We start from the raw sequence: 21,333 nt of genomic DNA on the forward strand, positions 1-21,333 counted from the left end.
GAAATGTATTTTTATACTTTACGTAGTTAAGAACTATCTAGATGGTCATTATCTGGTATGTTCTCCAAAGGTTGCTGGCTCTCCATTACTGAAGCTGTTGTATTGTTCTTGTAGATGTGTGCTCATCTGCATTGAATTCATTACAAATCATTTTCCATGCATGTTTTGGGGACTCTGCAGCTGATGTGTGCAGTTAGTCTTCAATAATGGGATGTCTTGAAACTATTTGGTTCAAAAGACTCATGTTCTACAAAGCTATGTTTTCTGCTGCCATTGTTTTTTTTGTTTTTATATTTGCTTCTCAGTTCCATTCAATTTTAAGCTTTTCAAGGTTCATTCCATGTTTTATAGGCAACCTCGATCCGGCTAATACAGATCTGCACAGGTGGTTTTAAATGAACCTAGTTTATTTTAGTTCAGGACTCCAGGTTTTAGCAATCTGTATTTAATCTGGGCTTCAGAAAGCCATTTTTTATGTCTTGATTAACTATTCTGGATTAAGGTCTACTCCTGGTTTAATTTAAACTCAGACCGGGAAAACCCCCAGAAGTGACGAACACATTTATACTACACTACATAGTAGTGTGTTCGTGCCCTGAGCCGCTGTCTGAAGGACACAGCGTGTGCTGCACGTGTTTAGAGATTTACACTAAAAACAGATTAATAATGAAACTGGGACTAATAGCGGACATGTTGCATAATAATTTGACCAAAAAAGTTTTCTTTCTAGTATCATTGTTTTAATTAAATATCAAATATAAAACATGCGTACGCACAGATTTAATTTAAGAATGTGCATACACTAAAATCCACACCAACGTTCAGATTTATAAAATCAGTCTTCGATTTAGAAATTCCTATTCTCGTTGCGCGCCGTTCTCAAGTAACGCATTTGGACGTAGACTTGAGCACTTTTATATGATAATGACATTAATACAGCCGTGTTTATAAAGCGGAGATCTGAAACCATTCAGCGGTGCACAATTTCAGGATCATTTGCGATTTATAGATTTCACATCTGGAAGAGAGATTTACAGGTTTTTTGCGAACATTTGTTCTCTGAATCACACATACACACTTTTGAGAAATGATTGTAATAGATCAAATGCTGGAGGATTTCTACAGAACATTTTATAAATAAGTCCCCTGGTGACTTGTTATTTTTATGGAGGGTCCAGGTATGATTTCTTCATGCATACTCTGGTTCCAGAGGACATATTGAACAGCATGTGTCATTATTTTACTCTGAGCATTAGAAAGATTAATAATGCAAACACACCCCGTGCAGCAGGTTAGTTTTAATGAGTGATCTTCGATCAGAAAATCCAGAAACTGATCTCATAAAGAGTAGATGAATAGCTGTACTACAGTACAGTCATGAACATGTTCAGTTCCAAGAAACCAGCACCAGATTTTCAGCATTAAAATATAGCATTGATCAGAAGTATTAAAATCATTTATCAACAGTTGGAGCTGTTCTGACACAATATGAGAACTCAGACACAGATTAAGAACAATAAAAGGACTGTATACAGGAATTGATCGTCTCTGACACAATGTCATTCGACAGCATTTGAACCCTGATCCCAAACAACGACTAGAGCAGCTTCAGATAAAGTTAAGTGTGATACAGTAAATTAGCTTAGTCCTGCATGTATTAGTGAAACGCTTTAGGTTGAATGAACCTTAATGCTGTGATACTGAACGCAGGAGTGTGTCCTTACTCCAGATCGATTACACAGGTGATGTTGGCAGTAAAACTCTTACGCAAGTAATGCAGAGAATACAGGAACACGTCTAACACATGAACTGGTGTTAATCCTGCGCTTTCTTGGTGTGTTCAGGGATGCTCTGGCTCAGCGGGGTCAGACCCAGCAGGACAGTGTGCCGATCGTATGCTTTTGAGCTGCGGAACTTGTCGTCTGTCCCGTGAAGCCTGTCCAACACACCCAGCACTCCATAGCACTGGTTAAACCTGCGGTGAAGAGAGTCAGGAGTCAAGCAAGGATCTGTGCTAAATAGCAAGGTTTTACTGCGTAGTAAGTCTATCCAAACTGGAGATGCCATCATGACACGTAATGTTTAATGTATTGCCTTTGATTTTCCTCCTGAAAACAGTACTTTTTCAGTGGAACACTAAAAGGAATTACATACAGTCGAACCAAAAATTAATCAGACACCAGATATCATTTTGGATATTTTTTTTACTTTAGTGCAGGACACTATTGTTAATTAATGTAAGTGAGGAGAGCAAAATAAAGTAAACTGTGACATATTATACCCAAATATTCTTCATACAGTGACTACCAGTAACATTTATAAAGATTTGGGGTCGAAAATGATTGGGACACTTGAGCTGATCATGTTTTGCTGAAGTGTTTTTTCTTTAATAACTAATGCACCTTTATACACCACAGACTGAACAACATGAAGCATTGCTTGGTGATTGGTTGAGCTAAACTGGTATTATCTAATTGTATAGTTAAATTTAACAGCTGACAGATATTCAACATAATTCATGTGTGAGACAAAACCAGTGAAATATCCACTGAGTTCTGCTCATTTTTTATCACCATATTCTAAACTATAGCGAATAAACAGAGATAATTTGAGAAATGCTAAAAGGTGCCTGAATAAATTTAGGTTTGACTGTATATACATAATCACAATGTATATGCAGCCTCTGTGCAATCACCTGTGCTGGAAACCCATTAGAGTAAGTTTGCAGCAATAGGGTATCAGTAGTTTGTCATTATGAAGCAGTGCATTGTGGGCAATGGACTACAAAATGGTGCACATTTTAGTTTAGGCTCACTCATCCTAACTGATGTTAAAGAAAGCACATAAGGCTGATAGATTCTTTGCAAATTAAAAATTAAGAGGCGATCATTTACTAATAAACTGGTTGCACAAAACAACTGCAAACTACTGTGATATGGAGTGATAAGGTGCGGACAGAGTTTGCTAATCTTCACAGAAAATGGGCAGTACATGGAGAGTTTTGACTCTGTTACATGATGCATAACCAGTTTGCATTATTGTATCCTCACATGGACAGTTATCAGACAGAGATATCAGAACAGCTTCCCAGAGTTTGCCGGTTATCTCATGAGAACAAAGTTGACTGCATGAGTTGAATGTAGAGCACAGTTGAAAGGCTCATTGATTGGACAACAGTACAGATCAACTCTACCTCACAGTCATAAAGCATGTCTTACTGCACACCACCAGTACACTAATAACTACAGATGTCGACCGGCCATAAACCTGAACCGGTTTTTCGTTTTATTTTTGCTGATCTCTAGTTTGTGTATAAACTGCAATGCAATCATTTTCCAAAATGTAATTTGTGTGGAAATGTTACAGTCTGTAAACTGCTGTACAGCGGTAACCAAAGAAACTGCTGCAGTTCCACAAGCGCCACCTACTGGCAGAGTCTGCTGTTTTAGTTTTGTGCAGGTGTGTCTTATGTAGCATAATTTCACAAATCTACGCTCAGACAACTCTGTTTTATCTAATGGAACTACAAAGACTAAACAAAATAAAAGAGCATACGTCAACATTTGGAACATTGTAAAAGTGATGAACATTCACTGTCTGTTATGTGTTTAAAGGAGTCGTTCACTTCAGAATCAAAATCTCCTTATAATTTACTCTCCTCCACGTCATCCAAGATATTCATGTCTTTCTTTCTTCAGTGGGAAAGAAATGAAGGTGTTTGAGGAAAACACTCCAGGATTTTCTCCATATAGTGACTTCAATGGAGTCCAACGGGTCGAAGGTCCAAATGTGAGTTTCAGTGCAGCTTCAAAGTCTCGACACGATCCAGCCGAGGAATAAGAGTCTGATCTAGACAAACCAGCGCACATTTATAACACAATAAACATTTATATACTTTTAACCACTAATGCTGGTCTTGCACGAGCTGTGATGCGATACACATTACGTCATCAGGGTGAAAGGTCAAGCGTGACGTAGGTGGAAGAACCAACCCAGTGTTTACAAGCGAACTTGCGAAGACTAAGTCAAACGGCATTTACAAAAAATAAAAGGTAAAACATCGATGTCGGACGATTTTGAAGTTGGAGGAAAAAATTAGATGATAGTTTTTCACTCTACATTTATAAACCGGAACACGCGTGACCTTTCACCCTGATCACGTAATGTGTGTCGCATCACAGCTCGTGCAAGACCAGCATTAGTGGTTAAAAGTATATAGATGTTTATTGTGTTATAAATGTGCGCTGGTTTGTCTAGATCAGACTCTTATTCCTCGGCTGGATCGTGTCGAGACTTTGAAGCTGCACTGAAACTCACATTTGGACCTTCGACCCGTTGGACTCCATTGAAGTCACAATATGGAGAAAATCCTGGAGTGTTTTCCTCAAAAACCTTCATTTCTTTCCCACTGAGGAAAGAAACACATGAACATCTTGGATGACGTGAGGAGAGTAAATTATCAGGACATTTTAATTCTGAAGTGAACTACTCCTATAAGATAAGCCTATTTTTTAAGGCTCTGATTTACTTCAAATCGAAGAACGAACTGGTGTGACTTAATTTCGGACAAAATCCGGGCAAAACGAAGGTTCTCTTCACCTCAGCCCTTCATTTCACGGACACACTGAGCGCTGGCTTACTTGAGATGGTGGTAGTCGTGAAACTCTGGCGAGGGCAGCAGGGGCAGGTGGTACCCGCAGTGAGACACGGTGGTCACCAGCAGAGCCACGGTGAACCAGAGGCTGGTGGTGGAGACGTGTGAGCCGAGCAGAACCGGACCCGCCAGAGCCGGCAGCATGTTGGACAACTGCACACACACACACATCAAGGGCTTCAGCACACACACCCACTGTCACGTGTTCACATGTGAGCCGGATCTTACCACATGCTCCACCGGATGAGCGTAGAGCGCCACCACTCCCACCGGAGCCGTCCACTCGTGGTGAATCTTGTGGATGCTCTTATAGAGCGACGGATGGTGAACCAGCCTGAAACAGGAGAAGAAGATGAGAGTAAACGAGAGTGATGGAATTATGGTGAGCCTTTAAAGGGATGATGATGGATAGATGCACTTTTATGATGGATAGATGCACTTTTATAATGTATAGATGCACTTTTATCATGGATGGATGCACTTTTATCATGGATAGATGCACTTTTATAATGTATAGATGCACTTTTATCATGGACAGATGCACTTTTATGATGGATAGATTTACTTTTATGATGGACAGATGCACTTTTATGATGGATAGATGCACTTTTATGATGGATAGATGCACTTTTATGATGGATAGATGCACTTTTATGATGGATAGATGTACTTTTATAATGTATAGATGCACTTTTATCAGGGATGGATGCACTTTTATGATGGATAGATTTACTTTTATGATGGACAGATGCACTTTTATGATGGATAGATGCACTTTTATGATGGATAGATGCACTTTTATGTTGGATAGATGCACTTTTATGATGGATAGATGCACTTTTATGATGGATAGATTTACTTTTATGATGGATAGATGCACTTTTATGTTGGATAGATGCACTTTTATGATGGATAGATGCACTTTTATGATGGATAGATGCACTTTTATCATGTATAGATGCACTTTTATCATGGATGGATGCACATTTATGATGGATAGATGCACTTTTATGATGGAGAGATGCACTTTTATGATGGATAGATTTACTTTTATGATGGACAGATGCACTTTTATGATGGATAGATGCACTTTTATGATGATAGATGCACTTTTATGATGGATAGATGCACTTTTATGATGAATAGATGTACTTTTATAATGTATAGATGCACTTTTATCAGGGATGGATGCACTTTTATGATGGATAGATTTACTTTTATGATGGACAGATGCACTTTTATGATGGATAGATGCACTTTTATGTTGGATAGATGCACTTTTATGATGGATAGATGCACTTTTATGATGGATAGATTTACTTTTATGATGGATAGATGCACTTTTATGTTGGATAGATGCACTTTTATGATGGATAGATGCACTTTTATGATGGATAGATGCACTTTTATCATGTATAGATGCACTTTTATCATGGATGGATGCACATTTATGATGGATAGATGCACTTTTATCATGTATAGATGCACTTTTATGATGGATAGATGCACTTTTATGATGGATTGATCCACATTTATCATGAATGGATGCACGTTTATGATGGATAGATGCACTTTTATAATGGAGAGATTTACTTTTATCATGGAAAGATGAACTTTTATGATGGATAGGTCTACTTTTAAGGACCTCAAAACAGAAACAACCATTCACTGCCATTATAAAGCTTGGAAAATGCTCAGATTGTATTCGTCTGAAAGAAGAATATCATACACACCCAGGATGTCTTGAGAGTGAGTAAATCATTTAAATCTGATTTTAATTTTTGGGTGAACTATCCCTTTAAGACTGTTATTAATTTCCAGGATATGAATTCTTGATATCAACAAATGAATTGGTACAAGGGACAATGTTCATTTCTGATATATTCATGAATGTGATTGTTACTAGTAAGAAAGCTGTTTTAGATATCTGAAATTACTCTCCTACTTATTGATATCAGAAATAACAAATGTAACATGGTCAAAAACATTTACAGATATCAAGAATTAACATTTCAACTAGTGACAACTGAGTTAATGAAACCAGGAATTCATATTTTTACTATTAACAAAGTAATTATTGATATAAAAAATTAGGATTTTTACTAGTAAGAATTGTAATTTCAACTAGTAAGAAATCAATTCTTAATATCAATAATTGAATGACAGCCAATGAAAATACAATTACACATATCAAGAATTATAGTTTTTACTCGTTGGAATTCAATTCTTGAATACCAAGAATTTGTATTTCTGTAAGTGATGACGTCATTCTTGAAATCAAGAATTAACATTTTTACTAGTGGAAATGTAATTCCTGACATCAAAAATTGCCATTGTTTCTAAAAGAAATCTAATTCTTGATATCAAGAATTAGCATTTTTACTAGTGGAAATTTAGTAAATCCAGCTTGCCATAGTGGGATGGGTCACATTTATTACATTACCTGGACACACCTCCTATTTCTGCAGGTTGTTTTACTACTATTTGTTAATCACCCTCACCTTCCTGATTTTACCCGCTTCATATTTGCTTGGTTCTTACAGGTACTGCATACGCCTTGAAGTCAAATTTAGACGTTTGTAGCGTTCAGCTCATGCGTTGTGTGTGTTTCTGTGCAAATGCACTACACAGGTTTTATCAGATCAAATTCCCGCAACTACTGATGTTCGTTTCTGTAACAAATCTGTCTTTGCAGCCAATAACCGGACGAGCTGGTTCACGGAATTGAACTGAATCGCTGATTGACGGGTTGATGATGTAAGTCGCACACCCTTTGCAGCAGCGAATAAGCCAATGAGAACATCCAGATGGGTTATTGAACCAAAGAATCGGTTCAAAATGAACAAATCAAACCAACAGGCAGAGTTGAAAGACAAGCTTTTTGGTTTATGTCCGATTAAAACTGAACAAACCATAGTTTTCCGAGCATAGAACCGGCTCGTTAAGTTCTTTTTGAGTCATTCATTTCAAAGCAGTTGAAAGCAGTAGGCTAGAAACTTCCAGGCAGGTGTGTTGAGTCTGGCTAGAGCTAAACTCTGCAGGACAGTGGCCCTTCAGGACTGAGTTTGGACACCCCTGAACTAAAGCATACTGGCTATCGGGACAAAAGCTTCTGGATTTTAACTACATTCACAAAAAGTGAAATTGATGTTTTTAGTCACTCTCTTTCTTCTCTACCGACTGCGGATTTGTTATGCCTGAAACAAACTGCTCTGTGTAAAAACATACATCAGAAAAGATTTTGTTGGAAAAAAATAAATCATAAATGTACAGGTCCGTCTCAAAATATTAGCATATTGTGATAAAGTTCATTATTTTCCGTAATGTAATGATAAAAATTAAACTTTCAAATATTTTAGATTCATTGCACACCAACTGAAATATTTCAGGTGTTTTATTGTTTTAATACTGATGATTTTGGCATACAGCTCATGAAAACCCAAAATTCCTATCTCAAAAAATTAGCATATTTCATCCGACCAATAAAAGAAGTGTTTTTAATACAAAAAAGTCAACCTTCAAATAATTATGTTCAGTTATGCACTCAATACTTGGTCGGGAATCCTTTTGCAGAAATGACTGCTTCAATGCGGCGTGGCATGGAGGCGATCAGCCTGTGGCACTGCTGAGGTGTTATGGAGGCCCAGGATGCTTCGATAGCGGCCTTAAGCTCATCCAGAGTGTTGGGTCTTGCGTCTCTCAACTTTCTCTTCACAATATCCCACAAATTCTCTATGGGGTTCAGGTCAGGAGAGTTGGCAGGCCAATTGAGCACAGTAATACCATGGTCAGTAAACCATTTACCAGTGGTTTTGGCACTGTGAGCAGGTGCCAGGTCGTGCTGAAAAATGAAATCTTCATCTCCATAAAGCTTTTCAGCAGATGGAAGCATGAAGTGCTCCAAAATCTCCTGATAGCTAGCTGCATTGACCCTGCCCTTGATAAAACACAGTGGACCAACACCAGCGGCTGACATGGCACCCCAGACCATCACTGACTGTGGGTACTTGACACTGGACTTCAGGCATTTTGGCATTTCCTTCTCCCCAGTCTTCCTCCAGACTCTGGCACCTTGATTTCCGAATGACATGCAAAATTTGCTTTCATCCGAAAAAAGTACTTTGGACCACTGAGCAACAGTCCAGTGCTGCTTCTCTGTAGCCCAGGTCAGGCGCTTCTATCCGCTGTTTCTGGTTCAAAAGTGGCTTGACCTGGGGAATGCGGCACCTGTAGTCCATTTCCTGCACACGCCTGTGCACGGTGGCTCTGGATGTTTCTACTCCGGACTCAGTCCACTGCTTCCGCAGGTCCCCCAAGGTCTGGAATCGGTCCTTCTCCACAATCTTCCTCAGGGTCCGGTCACCTCTTCTCGTTGTGTTTTTAAAAGCCTCAGGAATCTTTTGCAGGTGTTTAGAGTTAATTAGTTGATTCAGATTATTAGGTTTATAGCTCGTTTAGAGACCCTTTTCATGATATGCTAATTTTTTGAGATAGGAATTTTGGGTTTTCATGAGCTGTATGCCAAAATCATCAGTATTAAAACAATAAAAGACCTGAAATATTTCAGTTGGTGTGCAATGAATCTAAAATATATGAAAGTTAAATTTTTATCATTACATTATGGAAAATAATGAACTTTATCACAATATGCTAATTTTTTGAAAAGGACCTGTAAATCATAAATGGCTGGTTTAAGGTGTTCACACTTATAGTTCGGTTTAGTCCTGGTCCACATTTAGTCTGAACCTAAAGGCACAGGAATATGTTCACAACCCCAATGGTAGTCTTTTATCACGCATTACCTATTTTCGTCCAATCTTAGATCTTCAAGGCTTAAACCGTACAGTCAAAGCCCTCAAGTTCAAGATGTTAACTGTCAAAACGGTAGTGTCGCAAATTCAACATAACGATTGGTTCGTCACGATCGATCTGAAGGACGCATATTTTCACATACAAAAATTGCCATAACACAGGAAGTTCCTGAGGTTCGCTTTCGGGGGCGAAGCATACCAATTTCGGGTTCTTCCATTCGGCCTAGCCTTGTCACCCTGCACGTACACAAAATGCATGGATGCAGCACTGGCGCCATTAAGACTCCAGGCCATTCGCATTTTGAATGATATAGACGACTGGCTAATACAAGCACAATCACAAAAGATGGCGCTTCAACACAGAGACATCGTGTTAGCTCATCTAGTTTCTTTAGGGTTGAAACTCAACACCAAGAAAAGTGTTCTCTCTCCTGCCCAGAGAAGGACTTATCTCGAGATCATTTGGGATTCAATCACGATGCAGGCACAATTGTCTCCCGCTCGAATCGAGACCAATCGGCTAACCATGAGCAAAGTCAGGCTAGGTCAAGATCGCACTGTTCGTCAGTACCAAAAATGTTAGGTTTCATGGCCTCAGCGGTAATTCCTTTGGGGCTGTTGCACATAAGACCGTTTCAGTTGTGGCTAAAAGCCAGGGGATTTCATCCAAGGGCCAATCCTCAAAGGCAAATAAAAGTGACGCGCCGAGGGCTTCGTACACTATCTCTGTGGCTCAGACCCCGGTTCCTCACCTTGGGTCCCACTCTAGGGGCGCCATGTCATCGCAGATTGCTAACGACAGACGCCTCTCTGATGGACAGGGGAGCGGTCTTAATTGGTGGTCCAGCTCAAGGGGAATGGGAGGGTCATCAGCTCGATTGGCACATCAACTGTCTCGAGTTGATGGCCGTATTTCTGGCCCTGAAATACTTTCTCCCCCGCTTGAGAGGCTGTCATGTCCTAGTGCGGGTGGACAACACAGCGGCAGTCTCTTACATAAATCACTAGGGAGGTCTGCGCTCACACAATCTGAACAGAATAGCGAGACAGATTTTTCTCTGGGCCCAGGAAAAGTTCCTGTCACTCAGGGCTGTTTACATTCCGGGGTATCTGAATGTGGGAGTGGATTTACTGTCCAGAGAGAACCTACAGGAATGGAAACTCCACCCAGAAGTAGTAAAACAGATCTGGACAAGATTTTACAAAGCGGAGGTGGACCTCTTCGCCTCCCAACAGACAGCAAAATGTCCCCTCTACTTCTCCCCCTGGTTCTGGACGCACACACATGGCCCAAAATGTGCCTGTATGCATTTCCTCCAGTATCTCTGCTCCAGGGAGTCCTAGTGTGACCTGTGTGTGTAGTAGAAGTGTAGTAGAAGAGTATGATGTGTAGCTGACCTGTGTGTGTAGTAGAAGAGTATGATGTGCAGGAGACCTGTGTGTGTAGTAGAAGAGTATGATGTGTAGCTGACCTGTGTGTGTAGTAGAAGAGTATGATGTGTAGCTGACCTGTGTGTGTAGTAGAAGAGTATGATGTGTAGCTGACCTGTGTGTGTAGTAGAAGAGTATGTGTAGCTGACCTGTGTGTGTAGTAGAAGAGTATGATGTGTAGCTGACCTGTGTGTGTAGTAGAAGAGTATGATGTGCAGCTGACCTGTGTGTGTAGTAGAAGAGTATGATGTGCAGCTGACCTGTGTGTGTAGTAGAAGAGTATGATGTGTAGCTGACCTGTGTGTGTAGTAGAAGAGTATGTGTAGCTGACCTGTGTGTAGTAGAAGAGTATGATGTGCAGCTGACCTGTGTGTGTAGTAGAAGAGTATGATGTGTAGCTGACCTGTGTGTGTAGTAGAAGAGTATGATGTGAGGCTGACCTGTGTGTGTAGTAGAAGAGTATGTGTAGCTGACCTGTGTGTGTAGTAGAAGAGTATGATGTGTAGCTGACCTGTGTGTGTAGTAGAAGAGTATGATGTGTAGCTGACCTGTGTGTGTAGTAGAAGAGTATGATGTGTAGCTGACCTGTGTGTAGTAGAAGAGTATGATGTGTAGCTGACCTGTGTGTGTAGTAGAAGAGTATGTGTAGCTGACCTGTGTGTGTAGTAGAAGAGTATGATGTGTAGCTGACCTGTGTGTGTAGTAGAAGAGTATGTGTAGCTGACCTGTGTGTGTAGTAGAAGAATATGATGTGCAGCTGACCTGTGTGTAGTAGAAGAGTATGATGTGTAGCTGACCTGTGTGTAGTAGAAGAGTATGATGTGTAGCTGACCTGTGTGTAGTAGAAGAGTATGATGTGCAGGAGACCTGTGTGTGTAGTAGAAGAGCATGATGTGCAGCTGACCTGTGTGTAGTAGAAGAGTATGATGTGTAGCTGACCTGTGTGTAGTAGAAGAGTATGATGTGTAGCTGACCTGTGTGTGTAGTAGAAGAGTATGATGTGCAGGAGACCTGTGTGTGTAGTAGAAGAGCATGATGTGCAGCTGACCTGTGTGTAGTAGAAGAGCATCATGTGCAGCTGACCTGTGTGTGTAGTAGAAGAGTATGGTGTGTAGCTGACCTGTGTGTGTAGTAGAAGAGTATGGTGTGTAGCTGACCTGTGTGTGTAGTAGAAGAGTATGATGTGCAGCTGACCTGTGTGTGTAGTAGAAGAGTATGGTGTGTAGCTGACCTGTGTGTGTAGTAGAAGAGTATGGTGTGTAGCTGACCTGTGTGTGTAGTAGAAGAGTATGGTGTGTAGCTGACCTGTGTGTGTAGTAGAAGAGCATGATGTGCAGCTGACCTGTGTGTGTAGTAGAAGAGCATGATGTGCAGCTGACCTGTGTGTGTAGTAGAAGAGTATGATGTGCAGCTGACCTGTGTGTGTAGTAGAAGAGCATGATGTGCAGCTGACCTGTGTGTGTAGTAGAAGAGCATGATGTGCAGCTGACCTGTGTGTGTAGTAGAAGAGTATGGTGTGTAGCTGACCTGTGTGTGTAGTAGAAGAGTATGGTGTGTAGCTGACCTGTGTGTGTAGTAGAAGAGTATGATGTGCAGCTGACCTGTGTGTGTAGTAGAAGAGTATGGTGTGTAGCTGACCTGTGTGTGTAGTAGAAGAGTATGGTGTGTAGCTGACCTGTGTGTGTAGTAGAAGAGTATGGTGTGTAGCTGACCTGTGTGTGTAGTAGAAGAGCATGATGTGCAGCTGACCTGTGTGTGTAGTAGAAGAGTATGATGTGTAGCTGACCTGTGTGTAGTAGAAGAGTATGATGTGTAGCTGACCTGTGTGTGTAGTAGAAGAGTATGATGTGTAGCTGACCTGTGTGTGTAGTAGAAGAGTATGATGTGTAGCTGACCTGTGTGTGTAGTAGAAGAGTATGATGTGTAGCTGACCTGTGTGTGTAGTAGAAGAGTATGATGTGTAGCTGACCTGTGTGTGTAGTAGAAGAGTATGTGTAGCTGACCTGTGTGTGTAGTAGAAGAGTATGATGTGTAGCTGACCTGTGTGTGTAGTAGAAGAGTATGATGTGTAGCTGACCTGTGTGTAGTAGAAGAGTATGATGTGAGGCTGACCTGTGTGTGTAGTAGAAGAGTATGATGTGTAGCTGACCTGTGTGTAGTAGAAGAGTATGATGTGTAGCTGACCTGTGTGTGTAGTAGAAGAGTATGATGTGTAGCTGACCTGTGTGTGTAGTAGAAGAGTATGATGTGTAGCTGACCTGTGTGTAGTAGAAGAGTATGATGTGTAGCTGACCTGTGTGTGTAGTAGAAGAGTATGATGTGTAGCTGACCTGTGTGTGTAGTAGAAGAGTATGATGTGTAGCTGACCTGTGTGTGTAGTAGAAGAGTATGATGTGTAGCTGACCTGTGTGTAGTAGAAGAGTATGATGTGTAGCTGACCTGTGTGTGTAGTAGAAGAGTATGGTGTGTAGCTGACCTGTGTGTGTAGTAGAAGAGTATGATGTGTAGCTGACCTGTGTGTGTAGTAGAAGAGTATGGTGTGTAGCTGACCTGTGTGTGTAGTAGAAGAGCACCTCCTCCATCAGACCGCAGACGGACAGCTCCAGCAGGACCCAGTGGAAGCTGGGCAGCTCCGGGCCGCATGGGTCCCCGCGCCACTGCATCAGCATGTAGACCAGAACCACCACCGGCCCCGACAGACACACCTGGTTAAACAGCACCGTCTTCACCGCATGACGCAACCGGCCCGCGTCCACCTGCCGGGAAACACTCATTATACCTCCAAAGTGTAGTTTACTGGAGTTGCTAACACTTTATTTTGATGCTCCGTAACAGACATTCTACTGACTATAGGGCTCTATTTTAAAGATCTAAGGTCATGGTCTAAAGCGCACGGTGCAAGTGCTGTCAAAGCGAGTCCGAATCCACTTCTGCTAGTTTAACGACGGGACAAATGGTCGGCGATCCCGGCGCTGGTCTTAAAGTGTTTTCTCTATTCTATTAATGAGTAATGGTGTGTTTTAGGCGTAACGTGCAATAAACCAATCAGAGTCTCATCTTCCATTCGCTTTAAAAGCCAGTTGCGTTGCATGGCGGATTCGCTATTTACATGACGGAATTTGCAAGCGGAAAAACAGAACGCTTCTCTAACAAGGAAACAGATCTGCTTGTGCGCGTGGTTAAAGCTGTGTGTGTGTGTGTGTGTGTGTGTGTGTGTGTGTGTGTGTGTGTGTGTGTGGGGTTAAAACTCAAGCAGACCATCTACGGGACAAGCCGAATTCACCATATCTTTATGTACACTATAATAATCTTTTACATTGTAATCCTTTTATTTTAAAAAAATTGGCATCCTTGTTTGCTGCTGCACATCCCTGTGTGTGTAATAAGAAGATTGTGTGTGTGTGTGTGTGTGTAATAAGCAGAGTGTAGCACGTTGTGCACTAATATTACTAAAGCGCTCTTTAAATAACAAAAAAAAATACTGCGCCATTGACTTTAGACCAACGGGTTTGTGTTGGTCAACGGCTCAGTCTATTTCAGTTCCTCAAAATATCAACACACAAACAATGCACCTGAACACACACTCGCTCTCAGACCAGCAGCCCATGGGCCACAGATGAGCGCTAATGCATTTGCTATTTAAATAACGCAGGACGTAAAAATGAAATCTGCGTGGGACTGAAACTAGCAAAACACACTTGTGCTGCACCTGGTGTGTGATAGGGTCCACAGTCTGATACATGCTAACCTATTTTACTAACTCGAACCCTAACCTAACAGTCTACTAATACTCTAATGAGAGTTAGTTGACATGTAGTTGTTACTTATATCTCTAAAGTGGAGGTTACTCAAGGGTAAAGCATAATCTGATAGAAAACACTAAGAAAAAACCTGTACAGATTATTATTATCAGACTTTTAAAAACCTTCATATAACTGAGATTGTCATTGGTGAACTCTGAACTTTATAATAAACAGGGTATTATTGAGCTTCTCTCTCTGCTTTAACAGCCAGACATTATTATTATTATACAATACATAATCGAAACATGTAAGTGTTTACGACTGATATTTGCAATGCGTGCTAAAACTGTTATGAGCACAGAAAGTTGTCACTTTACAGGCCAATATTTTCATCCAACTGCATTTGGACCATGAGCTACAGTACAGAAATACAGTCAAACATCGAGCTGTGTTTTCCACCGAAAGAAGAATATTTACTCTAATATATCAATACATAGAAATATTTGCAGATATATTACTAATACAACCTAAACATCTTTGAGCGGTGCTGCAAATGAATAACTTAAGAGTTTTGAATTGATTCACTGAAACATGTCTAAAGTAATACATAAAAATGACTTACATTTACGAAGTCTAAGAGTTTTTTTACTGCATTTTTGCCTTTTCATGTTTAAATCAGAGACTCTATTGAAACATGTCTGCATTATTAGGGAGTCACAAAATAAGGAAGGATCATGCAATTTCTCTAATGACAAGGTTTTAAGAAACTTACTGGTCAAATAGTAAATGCATTAAAATCAAGGCAATATTCATTGATGTTGCTGAACACTTTCATTGTCAGCAAAAAAATTGTGTGAATATATTTCCCAGCCTCCGCAAGAATTTATGAGTGAAATCTGGGTTTGTGTCTTTTCTTCTTTATACTAGGGCTGCCACTATCCATTATTGTTGTAATCAAGTAATTGACCAATTATTGTGATGATTGATCGAGCAATTGGATATTTTTTGTTATTAATAATTGGATCCATACAGTCTCAAAGGTAAGTAACCTTATGATTTTATTGAACAATACTGTAAACATACTAGGGATGCACCGATATGAAAATGTTGGCCGATACCGATAACCGATAATTCTTTATATTTGAAAGCTGATAACCAATATATTGGCCGATAAATCAAAACACAAATTTTTATATAATTTTTAAGAGCCTGATTACAAAAACTAAAGTTTCACCATTAAAATCCATGTCCCAAACACAGAGTTATAATGTTCTCATTATAATGTTACATAGCTTATATGACAGCCTTGCAATGCACATGTTGCACTTTACCGTATTTTCCTTTTTTGAAGTGATTTCAATCATATTTCATGCAATTTAAAGCCACCATGGCGAAGAACAGCGCGCATCTGAAATGTCTCAGCTGAAGGAAATATTATTTACCAGCTTTAATATATCCGATATTGATATGGTGGCCAATATATCGTTTGTCCCTAAAATATACATGTAATATGCATAGCATTATTAAAATTAGTCTAAATTTTATTTTAAATCATTATGTCATGATGTCACATCATGAACTCTACTTAATACATTTATATTTATTTTATAGTGCAATTGTAAAATTCAATACTAATATTTACGCCTTAATATCTTTCTCAAATGTTAAACCATCAAGCTTTTATTTTGACAGATATCCTCGGAAAGCCTTTAAGCTTCTCCTTTGTTTGCAACGTGTTTATAAACGCTTGTCTTTACAAATCTGGTAAAATTAGTAGCGCATGTTGCTTTTCGAAATGCACGTCAAACGCAGATTGAGTTTATGATTTACAGTGAAACGAGTGCCTGAAATCATGAGCCGCTCACAGTGCCGCGCTTCACTCTGAAACACGCAGCGCACGCGTTTATTTCAGGAAATCACAGCCTTTATGATTTGATAATCACACTAAGCCAACAATGATTTCAAATTTATTTCAATATATATTTTTCTTCAAGGCTTGCACTTTGGAACCTATTTCAAGGTTTGCGTTCTCGAGATCCAGGCACTGTTTTGTGCAAATGAGCGGACCAGAGAGTTTTTAAGGGTTTTCAGTTAGAACGGTGTGTGTTAGCGGTCGCTAAGTTAATAACTAATGATCTTTACAACGGAAGTGAATCGATCAAAACTAACTTTATCAGGACAATAACTTTATTCTAGATCTGCTGTAAAGCCAAAACAATCTCTGTTACTGTAATCTCCAATTATCACTGTTAAGCTACTTTGAAACTATATATTGTTAAAAGCGCTGTATAAATAAAGGTGACTTGACTGCAGTGCAGCGCTTGTATAAAATGGTCTAATAATGCAAGAATGTTTTTTTAATGTACAGAACACTACCAGTCAAGAGTTTTGGATCGGTAAGGTTTTTAATATTTTTAAAATAAATGTCTTCTGCTTTCTAAGGCTGCATTTATTTGATTAAAATACCAACAACAAAAAAACATAATATCATTCAATATTATGACAATTTAAAATATAAACCGGTAGTAAAGTGTAATTTATTCCGGTGATCAAAGCTGAATATTCAGTATCATTACTCCAGTTTTCAGTGTCACATGATCCTTCTGAAATCACTATAATATGATGATTTGATGATCAAGAAACATTCATAATTATAATCAATGTTGAAAACAGTTGTGTACAATTACTTTCCAGGATTCTTTGGTGAATATAAAGTTCAAAAGAACAGCATTTATCTGAAATATAATCTTTTGTAACATTATTTGACACGGGTCAATTGTAATTGGAGTCAATTGAAATGGAGTGATAGTGACAGCCCTAGGATGACTCCCGTACCGTTTGAAACAGACAGTAATGATTCAGAGAGTTTAAACAGGACGATACCGGATTGTTTTTGTCCGGCTGAATCCTGTAGCGTGTGATGAAGCTCGGCTTCCCCGTCGTGTCGACCAGCATCAGCAGAGCGTTAAACAACCAGAACGAGAGCGTCGGCACCAACATCGTCCCTGTTCAACACCACAGACAACATGCAGGATTAATACACTATTCATGTTTGGGCAGAAACCACTTTGAACTCTTTGCATTGTTGGGAAAAATTAATTAAATAAAATTACCTAATCGAGAATACAGTGGTCTTTACAAAAATGTTTCTATTTAAGTGAACTTTTCCAGGTCTAGACTGACACTAACAGAGATCGACATGTTATTTTTTGCTCTTTGAGGCAGACGGTTCAGTCTAGAACAACAGATGCGTGAACATTTCATGATCAATGTCCAGAGGGGAAGCCGTATAAAGGTTAAAAACAAGTTTTACAAAATGTCTAACCTATAAAAAACAAGGCAGCCTCATTTCCACCCAAGGCTTGGTGAAGCTTGGTCCACTGTGTCTGCCAGAAATCTCCAGACGCTCCCCAAAACCTCTGCAAATGCCTTCAAAACACAACAGCTCATTAATGATTAATGCTCGCTGGAACAGAACCATAAAGAACACGTCAAGCACAAGGTACAGATCAGCAACATTTGAAAGGCAAGGCTGACATGAAAATGAAAATGAAAATTGCTCACCATGTCACTGAGTTTCTAAACCCGACCAGGAAGAAAAGCCCAGATCCGATGACAAAAGCTGCTTTCTTCACCGAGTCCCAAAGTCCTCCACTATTCTCCTTTATAGAGATGAAGACAAAATGCCACATCATATTGTTTGACGTTCAACTAATGTAAAGTGCCACCATAAGAGCATTCACTGATCATATATGCCTCCAGTGAAAAGCACTGACTATTTTCCACAAAATAATATAATAATAGTAAAGTAATCAAAACTACGAAATAACACAATATTTGTAATACATAATATTTATCTGACAGGAACAGAATTGACAGCAGAAACAATTCAGCATTTATTGTTATTACGTTAATTATATATATTTTCGATGTGCAACTAAAAGTTATTATTTGCATGATGTTTGTTTTCATTAAATGAAATAGCAGTTTCAATCTTTTAAATAGTTTATTTGTAAATTTCAGTAAATGTTCAGAACAAGCAGAGATGTTGCAAAATAATACCGCAGCGATGATGTAACGACAGTGACACATCTATAGTTACAAACACATTAAAGTAAGAGTACAGTGAGACAGAACAAACCCAAGCACTGAACAATAATGAAGTGAAAACACTTACTCTGTCCATGCTGACTGTCTGAGTCCAGGAGCTGACAGGCATGTCTGTTTATACTGTACATGTTTACAGCCTCGTCTACGTCACCAGCTGATCTGTGATTGGCCAACCGCTGATCAGCTGACAACCAATGCTAAAGCAGCTGCTCCTTTCTTGCAGGAGTGCCCTGATTAAAATATGAATAATATAAAAATCTTTTTTTTTCAATACAAAACAATAATATTGCGTAGCTCATCATAGACACAGACTATCATAGACACAGCAGATTGAGTTAGACACAGCTTAATTGAGTGACTTATTTGCAGTCTCAAAAGTAACTAGGTATGCACTGATATGAACATTTTGGCCGATAACTTGAAAGCCAATAACCGACATATTTGCTGATAAATCTAAATCAAAATTTTTATATAATATTTGAGGTCCTTATTACAAAACAAAAGTCTCACCATTAAAAGCAATGTCCCAAGCACACAATTATAATGTTCTTATTATAATTTTATGTAGCCTGCCTATATGACAGACTTGTGCTGGCACTGAACTGTGTTTTCCTTTTTTGTAGTGATTAAAATCATATTTCTGTCACAGTGTCTGGTGTGTGTTTCCCTGGGTGTCCACCAGAGGTCTCTTCCTCATATCGTCACCTACTCATCATGAACTGCAATTCCCATAATCCTTTGTCTGCACTCATCATCTGATCATTGCACACAGCTGTTTCCCATCACCCTGTTAGTTCTGTGTGTATAAATACCCTGTCTGTTTCTGTGTTCTTTGTGGATTCCTTGTTTTCTGTCGTGTTGCACTTCCCTGTTCCACTTTGTTTGGTTTCTTGTTTATTGGACTGTTTGTATGGATTTTGACCCTTGCCTGGCTGACTACGAATACGGATTACCCTATAATAAAACTGCACTTGGATCTTACCTTTTCTTGTGTGCGTTCCGTGACAATTTCAAGCAATTCAAAGCCATCATGGCAAACAGTGTCCATCTGAAGTGTCTCAGCTGAAGGCAATATTATTTATCAGCTTAAATATTTATTTATTTGTTTGTAAGCTAAAAATTGAGATGGTCCTCACTGCAGAACATGAAATCTACGGGGAGGAGTCGGATCCAGATCCAACTCCTCCCACCTTGCATATACCTAAATCTACCCATCTCCGCCCCCTGATCCCTAAACCCACCCCTAATCCTACCCATCTCCACCCCTTGGATCTTGATCCGACTCCTCCCCGTGGATCTCATGTACTGCATTGAGGTGCTACTGTAAAAATTAGCTGTTAATTTTATTGGAGCCTTTATAAGCTACATTTAGTTGGAATATCTGTCTAGAACATCCCAAACATCAGATATCTGAATGCAATAACACAACAGTTATTAACTTACATCTGCACATCTCAGTCATAGGATCAATAAGCTGGCTTCCCCAATTGCAGACAGTTTGATTTTGTTGAGTTTCCCTGGAAGTGATGATTTAGTTCACGTTACAATCTAGAACTCCTAGACCAGAAGTTAAAGTCACCATAAAATCAAAATGGAGAATTCTTGTTTTTTATGGAATATTGCAGTGTTTATTCTAAATGATTTATCGGGGCAACCTGTCACTCTCATGAGATCAGCCAATAGCAAACCTCAACCATCCAATCATTCAATCAATTCCCCACGGACACAATCAAGCCCCGCCCACATTTGTTCTTATTCAAGAATTGGATATACAGGTGCTGGTCATATACTGTAATTAGAATATCATCAAAAAGTTGATTTATTTCAGTAATTCCATTCAAAAAGTGAAACTTGGATATTATATTCATTCATTACACACAGACTGATATATTTCAAATGTTTATTTAATTTAATTGTGATGATTAAAACTGACAACTAATGAAAATCCCAAATTTAGTATCTCTAGAAATTAGAATATTACTTAAGACCAATACAAAAAAAGGATTTTTAGAAATGTTGGCCAACTGAAAAGTATGAACATGAAAAGTATGAGCATGTACAGCACTCAATACTTAGTTGGGACTCCTTTTGCCTGAATTACTGCAGCAATGCGGCGTGGCATGGAGTCGATCAGTCTGAGGCACTGCTCAGGTGTTATGAGAGCCCAGGTTGCTCTGATAGTGGCCTTCAGCTCTTCTGCATTTTTGGGTCTGGCGTATCGCATCTTCCTCTTCACAATAGATAGATTTACCCATAGATTATCTTAACCCATAGATTTTCTATACGGTTAAGGTCAGGCGAGTTTGCTGGCCAATTATGAACAGGGATACCATGGTCCTTAAACCAGGTACTGGTAGCTTTGGCACTGTGTGCAGGAGCCAAGTCCTGTTGGAAAATTAAGTTTGCATCTCCATAAAGTTGATCAGCAGCAGGAAGCATGAAGTCCTCTAAAACTTCCTGGTAGATGACTGCGTTGACCTTGGACCTCAGAAAACACAGTGGACCAACACCAGCAGATGACATGGCACCCCAAACCATCACTGACTGTGGAAACTTTACACTGGACTTCAAGCAACGTGGATTC

The 21,333-nt window shown here is 39.5% G+C and overlaps 1 protein-coding gene across 1 annotated transcript; it reads right to left on the reverse strand.

The window, feature by feature from the left end:
• Window positions 1-1,283: 1,283 nt before the first annotated feature.
• Window positions 1,284-20,299, reverse strand: faxdc2 (fatty acid hydroxylase domain containing 2). The gene is made up of 9 exons (XM_077224954.1): window positions 20,193-20,299; window positions 18,817-18,979; window positions 18,204-18,301; window positions 17,965-18,068; window positions 17,523-17,644; window positions 13,447-13,652; window positions 4,883-4,988; window positions 4,641-4,807; window positions 1,284-1,975 (listed from the first exon to the last, which is right to left on the reverse strand). The coding sequence occupies exons 2-9, from the start codon at window positions 18,856-18,858 to the stop codon at window positions 1,816-1,818; spliced, it is 1,005 nt and encodes a 334-aa protein (XP_077081069.1). The 5' UTR covers window positions 18,859-18,979; window positions 20,193-20,299; the 3' UTR covers window positions 1,284-1,815.
• Window positions 20,300-21,333: the final 1,034 nt, after the last annotated feature.

Source organism: Siphateles boraxobius, unplaced genomic scaffold (assembly GCF_051911475.1).
Source record: "Siphateles boraxobius isolate OS27281-9 unplaced genomic scaffold, OSU_SipBor_1 125, whole genome shotgun sequence".
NCBI lineage: Eukaryota > Metazoa > Chordata > Actinopteri > Cypriniformes > Leuciscidae > Siphateles > Siphateles boraxobius.